We start from the raw sequence: 12,517 nt of genomic DNA on the forward strand, positions 1-12,517 counted from the left end.
AGTGTTCAATCAGCCTGCCATGCATGTTTTTGGAATGTGGGAGGAAACCGGAGTACCCGGAGAAAACGCACGCAGGCACGGGGAGAACATGTAAAGTCCACACAGGAAGGCCAAAGCCGGAATGGAACCCTGCACCTCTGCACTGTGAGGCCAACACACTAACCAGTCGACCACCGGGCCGGCTTTGACTTAATTAATTAATCACTTTTTTTTTTCAGCACTGCTTCCGCATGATAACACGCATGCTCACAATGCCCTGAGCACCTGACATTCCTGGCCAAGAACATTGCGAGCTTTGCCCAAATTGCTGCTTGAGAAGTTCACTGCTTTCATCAGTGGCGGTAGTAACAATTAATATTCATCTTCCCAACCGCTTTATCCTCACTAGGGTCGCGGGGGGTGCTGGAGCCTATCCCAGCTGTCTTCGCCCACACTCACACCTAGGGACAATTTAGAGTGATCAATCCGCCTGCCATGCATGTGTTCGGAATGTGGGAGGAAACCAGAGCACCCGGAGAAAACCCACGCAGGCCCGGGGAGAACATGCAAACTCCACACAGGGAGGCCGGAGCTGGAATCGAACCCGGTACCTCTGCACTGTGAAGTCGACGTGCTAACCACTGGACTACCGGGCCGCCCTAACAATTAATATTTCTCATTAAATATGTCATTGCTCCCTTGCATATCACCAAAAGAAGAGGACTTTAGCTTTCATGTGGCTTTTATTTACTCTGACCCTGACTGTAAAGCACAATGGTTTTATTGTCAAAAGAAAATTGACAATAAACACAATTTTGACAATACATTTTACATGCATGGAGATCATTGTTAATAAAGGCTCATGACTCATGGTGTCATGTTTGTTTTGATGTAAGAGCCAAAAGGACTTCAAAGGAACATTTAGACCACAAGTAAAGCTTCATTATTTCAACCGATGCTACGCTGACCCTTACACAAGGTAAATAAAGCAAAACTAAAATTAACTCAAGGATCATTTTTAGGCTTTATGCAACAATTTTATTTGTCTTCTTGTTTCATTTCATGTCATGCAAATGTAAAATAACATGTTGAATTACCTTGTGTATGATTTGTGCTCTACAAATAAACTTGCCTTGCAAAGTTGGGGACCGCTGTACTGTGCTGGAAAAATATCAATGATGTCACTTGACTGTGACTCAACTTTGATAACATTCGCGTTGACGACAGCAAAACATTTAAGTGACAGATCATCACTTGTCTCATATTTATTTACTTTGTACGCTATGTGTGCCCATGACACATAATGATAGTCAAAAATACAAAATGCTCTTTAATAAATGACAATTAAACTATGTATCATTTTTGGTGACATTTGTGTTGTTGGTGTGCAGTATAATTTAAAAAAAATAAAAATTAATAAAGGTTAATAAATCTTCTCATTGCAGTCAGGACAGCAGTTACATTTCTGTGCTATTTGGATCAAGCCCCCTCCCACAGTGGGGATGCACAAATAGAGGGGCATGTAGGGGCACTCCACCAAACATCCTCGAAAGTTTCCTCGAACTTTTTTGTGTTCGGCATCATGCCGGAGTGATGCGTTGGCTGAGTGGGTGACATGCTGGCTCCCCCCCCCCCCACCCCCTCCCCCACCGCGCCCCCGGCTCACTTGTCTACCGAGCAGTCGGACTGCAGCAGAAAGGGGAACGACGCTTCACGCGAGCATTTCAACTATGCAAGTTGGGTGAGTTGCAGCGAGCCACGCCGGACATGTGAAGCCTGCTATGGAGGAGCCGTTCGGTCAAAATGAGCATGAGCACTCACAATGTCACTCATTTATGGGGAAATGAGAGCTCGGGGGGCAACCGCACAGAACGCGCCGAAGTGGACCTTCGCCGGGCCATCCCGCTCGGCTTGGTGCTGGGTGCTTTCATCGTGTTCGCCATCGCGGGCAACATCCTCGTCATCCTCTCGGTGGTGTGCAACAGGCACCTGCGCGCCCCGACCAACTACTTCATCATCAACTTGGCCATCGCCGACCTGCTGCTGGGCACCACGGTGTTGCCGGTGTCGGCCACCCAGGAGATCCTCAACTACTGGGTGTTCGGCAGAATCTTTTGTGACATCTGGGCGGCGGTGGACGTGCTGTGTTGCACCGCGTCCATCATGAGCCTGTGCGTCATCTCCATCGACCGCTACATCGGCGTGAGTCACCCGCTGCAGTACCCGGGCATCGTGACGGAAAAGCGGGCACTGCTTGCCATGCTCGGGGTGTGGGTGCTCTCTGTGGTCATCTCCATCGGACCCCTGCTCGGATGGAAACAGCAGCCGCCGCCGGACGACACCGTGTGCTCCATCACCGAGGAGCCCTTTTACGCGCTCTTCTCCTCCCTCGGCTCTTTCTACATCCCTCTGGTCGTCATTCTGGCCATGTACTGTCGGGTATATATCGTGGCCAAACGGACCACCAAGAACCTGGAGGCCGGGGTCATGCGCGAGAGGATGAACTCCGGCGAGCTGACCCTGAGGATCCACAAGGGCTCTCAGGGGCACGACGAGCCGGCAACTTGCGGCAGCAAGGGCCGCGGACATCAGGCCAGAAGCTCCCTCACCGTCAAACTGCTCAAATTCTCCAGGGAGAAGAAAGCGGCGAAGACTTTGGGAGTTGTGGTGGGCATGTTTACACTTTGTTGGCTGCCCTTCTTCCTCGCCCTGCCCATTGGTGAGTTCTCGTCGTCAGATTTGATTTATTTTTCTTTTTTCCGTTTGTGGTTTATACTGTGGAATCCAGATAATACGGGGGTTTTTTCTTGGTCTTGCAGCATACGTTTTTCATTTCTGTACTTTGGATTTGCCACATCGACCAAAAATAACATTTGCCTATCACACTCACCCAAAAACTTGAATAACAAGATAACATTTTATTTATTTGTGAGCGTAATTCTCCATTTTTGGGTACGCTTTTGTTCGTGTGTGCGTGTGTGAGTGTGTGCGTGTGGGTGTACGTGCGCGCGTGCGTGCGTGCGCGTGCGTGCGTGCGTGTGAGTGTGCGCGCGCGTGTGTGTGTGTGTTGTGTGTGTGTGTGTGAGTGACTGTGTGTGCGTGCGTGTGATATTCTGCTTAGTTTATGATGGAAAAGTCTATTAAAATTTGTACCCTCACTGTATTTCTTGCCTAACTTCTCCAAATCAACTCACACATCTGGTGAACAGGGCACATTTGTTGGGTTGTTTTTTGTATTATAATGATGAAAGATAGATAATAATGTTCAATTCACCACATAGCAAAATATTACAAACGCAAAATAAAAGAAACACCTGTCTGGATGATGCAATGCGGTTCTACATTGGACCACATGAATGAAACATAATGAAGCTGATAGGCTCCAGCACACCCCACCACCCTTGTGGGGATGAAGCGGTTCAGAAAATGGATGGATGGATGGATATCATGAAGCTGACATTTGGAAAAGCTGAATGTCCACTATAGTCCTTGTATTGGATCTCATTTATGTATTCTCTTCAATGTGCTTTAGAGATTTAAAACTTTTGCAATGAACAATATGTTGGGTAAAGTGGTATTATGAAGTGATTGCTCACACTCATTAGAATCTCATTTTGCGACAGTCATTGTTTGCAAGAGTTTGAAAAATCTTCACGGTTTGCCAGGACCTCATTAGCACTTCAGAGTATTCCGTGAGCTACTGAGTAAATTAGCAAATGCAAGAATAATGCTCAGGCAATTAGACTCTGTGGACTCTGACTGTTTTTTGTGGACAACGCCAAAGCTCTCTGATGCGGCTGACAATGGAGTGTAAAAAAAACCGCAGTGTAATTAATTCTAGAATATTTGACATCATTTTAAATCGGAATATTTGACATGGCAAGTGGCATTCTGTGAGTTTCATGTTGAAAATAATTGTACCGTATTTATCAAAATTCCAACAACGTATCAAGGATGTATAGATTCTAAAAAAGAATTTCAGAAATCTCTGCCATTGTTCAATATGTGCACTGCCTATAATACGATTTCTTTTTTGCATGTCCAAATGGGCTTTCCCAGTTGGTGTATTTTTATTGACGTTCCTCAAAAATGCATGTTACACACTCTTGTTTGACTGTGTTTAACCATTTTCTAACACACAAAATCTCATCCCATTGCTCGTGAATGTCATTCTTCCCAAAATAAAACATTAAACTAACATCAAACCTTAACTTTATTAACTTTCTTTTAATCCATCCATCCATCCATCCATCCACCCATCCACCCATCCATCCATTTTCTGATCCGTTTATGCTCAGAAGGTTTCGCAGGGCATGCTGGAGACTATCCCAGCCAATCACGCTACTTTTAATACATTTCGTTAAAATTTGAGCTCATTTGAGCAAGTTATGTTATTAAACTATGAAATGATGTTGAATGGCAGCAAAAGCCAATCCTGAAAAACAAGGACAAAGGTCTTTTATAAAAAATGTTTATTTACAATAAGCGCAAGACCGACAAAGGACAAATTAAGTTACTGGAACACAGAGTCAGGATGAATTGTAAATAACAAAAAGGGGTTGCAACTGGCAAGGAATAAACAACATTAATCGTTGTCAAGAAAAGACATGAAAATCCAGCACATTGAATAAATACTTTAAATATACTACTCAGAACAAACTATACTATCAACAAGAGCGGAAAAAACAATATCATGAGTGTCTCGGAAATTATACTTGGTACGTGAGTCCTGAACAAGGTGAGTAATCCGACAAGAAGAAATTGGCAAACAAACAGAAACAGATGGAAACCATGACACTTGTAGAAGTAAGAAGTTTGCAATAATTCTTAAGGCGTCATCTTTTAGTCCATTGCCAGTTTTGTCATTTCCGGCTAAATGTTCTTACTCAACAAGTACAAATTCCCTTAATTAATGCAAAGGCTTGCCAGGGGATAAATCATTTGGCCTTAAATGTACTGTATATCAAGTTGTTACTGGTATTTAAAATAGGCGCATGCACAAGTGCACACTCAACAAAATGAGGGTAACAAGCATTCCAAGACTGACATATCCAAGATAATGTCAAATCAGGTCACTGACCTATCGGAGCACTGTGTTATGCTTGTAAACATGTAAGTTCCACATGTGCTATAATTCACTGCGGTCATATAAGGCCAGTGTAGCTTCCACAGGTTCCCATAGCTATGTCCCAGAGCAGGGATTACTTAGCCTCCGTTCATTGTTAGAAGCTAAAAGTACGAAACAAATACTCAAGTTGTGATTTCAAGATGGAAGTGGCTTCACGGAGCACATAGTCAGGGGACAAGAGGAGACTGTTTACATAACACTGGCTGACCAACTGCCAAAACAAAAACGTCTGAGAGCATTTCTCAGTACCATCTTTGGTGGAGCATACTGATTAAGTGTGACAAGGCATCAAACGTTTTCACATTATGACCACTTTAAACTTGGATGAAACTAAGGCTGCACAAACAATCTTGCAGCTCATTCACATATTGTGCTGTTAAGACTCGAGTTACATGCAAATGTACCATTTCAAATCAAACCATGAAGAAAAAAAATGGATCAAAAGCGAAGGAAGGAGAAAGAAATAAGTATGAGCATGTCTGCACTTTGCTTTACAAGCTCAGGCAGTTACTGGATAAAATGATTAAAGTGTTTGCTTTCCTGTGAACCGCTGAACAAATATTTCGTTTTTTAACTCCTGTTTGTGAGAATTGCTTCACATCACATTTGCAGTGGTTCAACCTATGTATTGGTTCGATTGGACTACATTTCACAAATCCTTCTGGATCATGTGACACTTGAGTGATTATGTTACTGTGCTGCAGAGAACTCTTGTCTTTTTGTTCAGACTTCAGATACCACTAACCAGTACCGCTATCTTACTGTTAACCTTGATGTGAAATTATTGAAGGGGGGGAAAAAAATCCCTTTAATGAGTCGTTCACTGTATTTTACTTAGCTGTCAAAAAAGCTGAAATATTTATAATCTCGGGGCCAAAAGTCGTGTCTTATCAAATTTTGAATTAGTGCGATGTCCTTTTATGGCAATCACCTGGAGCAACATTTGGTATACAAATCTCAGTATTCTAAAGAACAAGTAAGCGTTACTTCAGGCAATTTTCCTGAAAATTAAACACCCTCATTTAGCCTCAACATAAATGGATATCCACACACAACCAGATTTGTCCGAAAACCTATTTTCCTTTTACAGTCAATAGTTTCTATGGCATATTGGAACGACATAGCCAATTGATTACAAATGAGACTTGTTCGTGTGCACTCACTAAATAGTCATTTTTCTTACATATGCAATTGATGCGACAAAATGCGTGCACACATGAAAGTCTAATGCTCAATATGTTGTTCTAATTCACAAGAATTCAACCACGGATGAGTCTTATCTTCATCAAAATTCAGAAAATCGCTCTCGTGTTCACTGAGACACATTTATGTCGACCACTATTACATACCTGTCAACTCATACGGTTTAGCCATAGTTCATACGGATTCTGTGGTGAATCTTACGTATATGGCCGTATCGCACAAATCATACGGATTCTGAAAATCCCCCCCCCCCCCCCCCCAGAATGGTGCTAGTTCATTTCCAAAGTAAATATGAATGGATGCTGTAACTTCGAGCCGATGGGTCAGCATTTGGAGTTGGTGAAAAAAGTAACGCAGGAATACAACTCTGAACACAGTAATGCCACTAACTAGAATGATGATTAGACATTAACCAGACATTGTATTATGGAGATCTACAATATATAATGTCATTGAAAATTTCGTTGGTTTTTTTCTGCCGTTATTTTGACATATAAAATGCTTTGGTATGTTATAAGGATTTTTTGCTCTTTATAAGGATTTTTTTGGTAGTTTATACAGGTTGGCGCTCCGAAAAGTTGACAGGTATGCTATTATGTCACTTTAATCCATCCACCGCTTATTCTCACGAGGCGCACTGCAGCCCTATCCCAGCCTTCTTCAAGAAGTCGGCGGGGTACACCCACAACTGGTTGCCAGCCAATCGTAGGGCACACATCAACAAACATCCATTCACACTCACAATCACGAGGGACAATATGGATTGTCCAATTAATCTGGTGTTTTTGGCATTTGGGAGGAAACTGGAGTAACAGGGAGAACATGCAAACTCCACACAGTAAGGCCAGCGCCCATAATTGAGCCCTTGACCTCTATACAATACTATACAGTACTATATTGTGAGGCGGACATGCTAACCAGCCATCCACTCCGTTCATCATCATTATATTGAAATGAATCAACAACAAAGTCTTGACAAAAAGGACAAAGCAAAACATTATTTGCAAAATTGTTTTTTCTTTTGTAGTCAGACTCCACTCCAAGTGGAAAACAGCTCCACTAATAAAGCATTTTGAACATATCATACCGAGAAAATTATATTTCGATATTTACTTTCAATGAGCTGTATATTTCTCATTAATGGGAGAGGAATCATTAGAACTCAGGGGATAGCCTACATGCGTTACTTCACATCACACCATCCCCGCAGCTCTTCAACACCCCAAACAGGCACTAATGTCCTGTGAAAGTCTTGCCTTTAATGCTGCAAGCACCGCGCCTCAGAACGTGACAGAAACAGTTGAACGTGTGAATCAATTTTATCTGTACAAACACATTTTTGGAAGAAATATTCTTTGCATCTGTGTTCATTTCTGAGAGCTCCAAAGGTAATAGAAACATTATAGAGAAGGAGGAAACCTAATGAGCGTGTCACAAAGCAATGAAGAGTAAAATTGGCCACGGGTCATGGGGCTGCACGGTTGATAGGACAAGCTAGCGAGACGTTAAAACCAATTTTCCATAAATGTAATCATGTTGTGGTTTATTGGAGAGCAGCCTCGAAGAGCCAAAATAGTTCTGTCCTTTTCAATTAAAGTAGATTATTAAATTGATTATTTGTAACCAGGGCATGTTTATGAAACGTAGCTGCTAAATTCTTGATTCTAAATTCGAGAGTTTTGTGTGTAGAGTGCATAAAAGTATTGATCCTTGTGAAAACATATGTCTTGTGTTTGTTTTTGTTGGGTTTTTTTTTTTTTTACAGCTCATTGTTGTCTAGACTATTAAGGGGATTTTTTAAATCTGCATTTTGGTGCACGGCTGCATCGTAACAACATGTAGAAAGAGTGAAGTGTATTGTATAATGGCCATTCCTTATGTTTCCATAAATCTTTAGTTGGGTTTAGTTGGGTCCAGTTTCTTCCCACATTCCAAAATGTGAGGGTGGATGATTGTTTGTCTCTGTGTGCCCTGCGATTGGCTGGCAACCGGTTCCCAGCTGTACTGCCCGAATACAGCTGGGATAGGCTCCAGCACCCCCGCGACCCTTGTGAGGATAAGCGGATCAGAAAATGGATGGATGGATGGATGGATGGAATACCAGGATGTCAAACACACATGTCCGCACAGAGCTGTATTTGTCTGCTTGTTTAATAAAATACAGCAAAAGTCCTGGAGGGCAAACCAGAAACTCACAGTGAGGCATAGTGCGTCTACCAAATTCACAAAGACGCTGAACAAGACCATTGCCCCTGCACGAAAATGACAATGCACCCGTTTTCATGCCCAGCGTAGACTATTTTTTGTTCTGAAATTGTTGGACGAGTCAGGGGCGAGGTCCAGACAGGCACAAACATGGTTCGCTGGGCTTGTACAGGCACGAAAATAAAGTTTCCGTCCATTTTACTGCCGAGCAAATGGGCACCGGTCTACTGAAACAAGGCCCTGGTGTGCTTTTTCTTAGATTTTAGTTTTGTTTGGTGTTTTGAGATATTTTCCAAAATATGGATGAGCATTAACATGGGGAATGTTAGAAGAAACATTAACACAATTGAATTTACGTTGAGTAAGCTCACATCAGTAATGTTCGAATCAGGATTCTTCCCAACTTGCTGATGAAGCGATCATTTGAATCAGGTGTGTTGAAGGAGATAAACATCTAAAACGGGCAGGACAGCGGCCCTCGAGGACCGGAGGTGAACATGCCTGCATTAGATTAAAATGCAGGGAGGTGCACCAAAGTGTCTTACTTGAAAGAAATGCACAACTACCACTCTACTGTATATGTGCATGTCTCAATTAAATTGCCTTACGTTAAGTTAACCCTAGCATTGGCAACCCTTCTACTGAGGTCAATCATCTATTTCCATTTGAGAGCAAAATTGCGCAAAATCACCCAGACAACTATTGTATCAAGTTTGTAGCAGGTCAAATGAAAGAACCCATTACATCTTGGGCTAGAGCCAGAAATTTTCATTCACTACTCAGCAAATGCAACACACACTTTTGCAGAGGTCTGCATTTCCTCATAGTAATTGAAATCAGATTCATTGATTCACCGGACGACTGTAGCCTACCCAGTTATTTGTACCTTCTGCCATCTAGTGGAGTAGCATTTTTCTGCAGGCCATTCTTGTGGCACTCCTCCCATGACGCATTGTTGGGAAACACTGCTGGACATTGTGTGGTCTCGACAAATACCTATGAGATTGATCCATGGATTGTTCAGAAAAAGCACTGATCAGCTTTCTATGTCCATGCTCCCACTCAGTGGCGACACAAAATTTACATCAGCTTGACTGTGACATGGACCTAAACCTAAAACACGACCTAAAACAGTTAGCATGTCTATGTAAGGTGAGATAGTCTCAGTGAAGCATTGCCAACAGATAGAAATAGTCAAAAGAAAAGGGGGGGGGGGGGTGCATTAGTGATAAATGTTCATGGTGGGGGGGTGCATTAGTGATAAAAGTTCAATGTGGCCCAATGCACTAAAATACAACGGGCCACCACACTGAATGTGTTTAACACTGCACTAGTCAAGTACCAGTACACTGAATGGTGTACTGAATTGTAAAGTGGCTGCAATCAATAAAATCATCTGGCTCAGGATACAAAATCCAGATGATTCTATTGTATTTTCATTTAAATGCATACAGCTTGTGCTGTTGTGTGTGTGTGTGTGTGTATATATATATATTTGTGTGTGTACAGACTTTCAGTTTTAATTTACGAGGTTTCAGAGAAACAGTGTAACAAGGAACTACAGCAATTACGTACATAGCATACCAACAAACAAATGGTGCCACAAAATAGGTTAGTTTTGTACACTGCCACTTAGTGGAAGATCATTTTAATTGTTCTGCCTATACATCGCTCACATAGATGGACAGAGATACCATTAGCAGTAATAAACAGCCTTAACCTCTGACAGCACATCAATATTCCACAGCACACTGGCTGAGTATCACTGATCTACTGCCACTCAATGACTAATATTTGGCCTGTCCTGTGGTTTCTGCATGAAATGACATGGTTCACTCTCTGTTTTATTTTGCAGGCTCTTTCAATGTGAACCTGCGCCCACCTGACCTACTCTTTAAGGTCATCTTCTGGTTGGGCTACTTCAACAGCTGCCTGAATCCCATCATCTACCCTTGCTATAACCGAGAGTTTAAACTGGCCTTCATTCGCATCCTTCGGTGCCAGTGTCAGCAACGCAAACGCCCTACGTGGAGTTCATATAATTACCGTTCCTCAACGTTCAGCTCCTCTGGACATTCACGCAAAGGATCCAATGACCACACCCCTGGCTGCTTGAACGGCAGCCAGCATACTCTGGGTTCCTCGGCCAGCCCGAGCCCCAGCTATTTCAGCCAGGCTCTACCATCGTGCCCGGAGGGCGAGACATTGTACACCTGGACTACAAGTCCTTCACCCTCTCCCAACATCCTGCCTGGCAGCCAAACAGACTGCCAGCGGGGTTGTCTCATCACAGGTGTGAAGGGAGGAGAAGTTAAGGAAGAGATGACTTCTGGAGTTTTTTCTTTCTCCTTTGGAAAGGAAAAAGACAAGGGAGCGGTTGGAAAAGACTGTACAGACCCATCTAACAATGTGTGACTGCATCCACTATAGAAAATGACTATTTATCCATCTCTGAAAAATAATGGTTCTGTGGTCAACACATCTAGCTGCTGGGACTTCTCCATATTTGGTGACACTGACACAATTAAGGAAGAGGGACAAAAAGCGGTGACTTGGGAAATTACAAAAAGTATTTGCGCTACAAAATCCGCATCTTATCTGTAATGCCTGAATGTGACCAGATTGATGTACAGTAAAATGTTGAAAACGGTATTAATTTCAGTCTTTTGCTTTGTTAATGTAGTGTTGTGAAATTAAAGTATAATATGGTTTGTACAATCGTGTACCCGTTTCCTCATTTGGAAAATTGATGTTAGAAGTGATACAACACTGAAAATGACAGCCATAACACTATTGCTGTTATAGAGTGTTATTGTCACTGCATTGCGCATTCCATGTGTGAAGGGCAAGAACACTGAAAATTGTTTATAACATTTTATCGGCTATATATACGTGTGTGTGTGTATATAAATAAATAAATATATATATATATATATATATATATATATACATTTATATATTTATATATACAGTACCCACTGTATGTGTGAGTTTTATTTCATGAAACCATGACTGATGGTATGATGAACTCATAACTTGCTTGCTATTGTGTGAAAGTTATGGTTTTGATTGACGTTGGCTGTAAGAATTAAATGTCTTGAACTGACGACAGATTCTTTTACAGTTTGCATTCAGATCAATTGTACATTTGTTCTTTAAAGATGCAGTTAATAATTCATTCATTCATTCATTTTCTAATCCGCTTCATCCTCACAAGGGTCGCGGGGGGTGCTGGAGCCTATCCCAGCTGTCTTCGGGCAGTAAGCGGGGGAAACCCTGAACCGGTTGCCAGCCAATCGCGGGGCACACAGATACGAACAACCATCCACGCTCACACTCACACCTAGGGACAATTTAGAGTGTTCAATCAGCCTGCCAAGCATGTTTTTGGAATGTGGGAGGAAACCGGAGTACCCGGAGAAAACCCACGCAGGCCCGGGGAGAACATGCAAATTCCACACAGGGAGGCCAGAGCTGGAATTGAACCTGGTATCTCTGCACTGTAAGGTCGACCCGCTAACCACTGGTCCACTGGGCCACCCTGCAGTCAATAATAATTTTTAAAAAAACATGGCAGAGTATGAATGCATCTAAGACTGCATCCATTTGAACATAGAAAAATGACATACTGTATATCAAAGGTTTCCCCTAGGTGTGAGGATGACCAGGGTGGTGACCAGAGAGTGACAAGCCATCCCTGGCTAACATGTAGCACCGTCCCTGCATGTGTGAATTTATTGGTAGTAATTAATTAGTTTTGCTTTGAAAAATGCATAAGAGCTGATGAATATGTGTCTGTATCGATAAGCAATACTGTATTTCCCTTTTATGGCAACATTTTTAACATGTCGTCTATAATGGGTCCAACATTGGTAATTTACTGAAGGAGAACAAACACACATTGGACAACAAGGACGACACAAAGAAAACAACGGGATAATGCAGAGCAAAAATTTGCAAATGGTCGACCAGACACAGCAAACAAGGTGCCCAATGACATGT

General features: G+C 42.4%; 1 protein-coding gene across 1 annotated transcript; it reads left to right on the forward strand.

Moving 5' to 3' along the window:
• Nucleotides 1-1,641: 1,641 nt before the first annotated feature.
• On the forward strand, nucleotides 1,642-11,628 carry LOC147208427 (alpha-1A adrenergic receptor-like). Its single transcript, XM_086134858.1, has 2 exons — nucleotides 1,642-2,698; nucleotides 10,371-11,628. Exons 1-2 carry the CDS (start codon nucleotides 1,783-1,785, stop codon nucleotides 10,928-10,930), a joined length of 1,476 nt encoding a protein of 491 aa, XP_085990984.1. The 5' UTR covers nucleotides 1,642-1,782; the 3' UTR covers nucleotides 10,931-11,628.
• Nucleotides 11,629-12,517: the final 889 nt, after the last annotated feature.

The sequence above is a fragment of the Hippocampus guttulatus genome, chromosome 2 (genome assembly GCF_054856545.1).
Source record: "Hippocampus guttulatus isolate MCC_2025c chromosome 2, RoL_Hgut_1.0, whole genome shotgun sequence".
NCBI lineage: Eukaryota > Metazoa > Chordata > Actinopteri > Syngnathiformes > Syngnathidae > Hippocampus > Hippocampus guttulatus.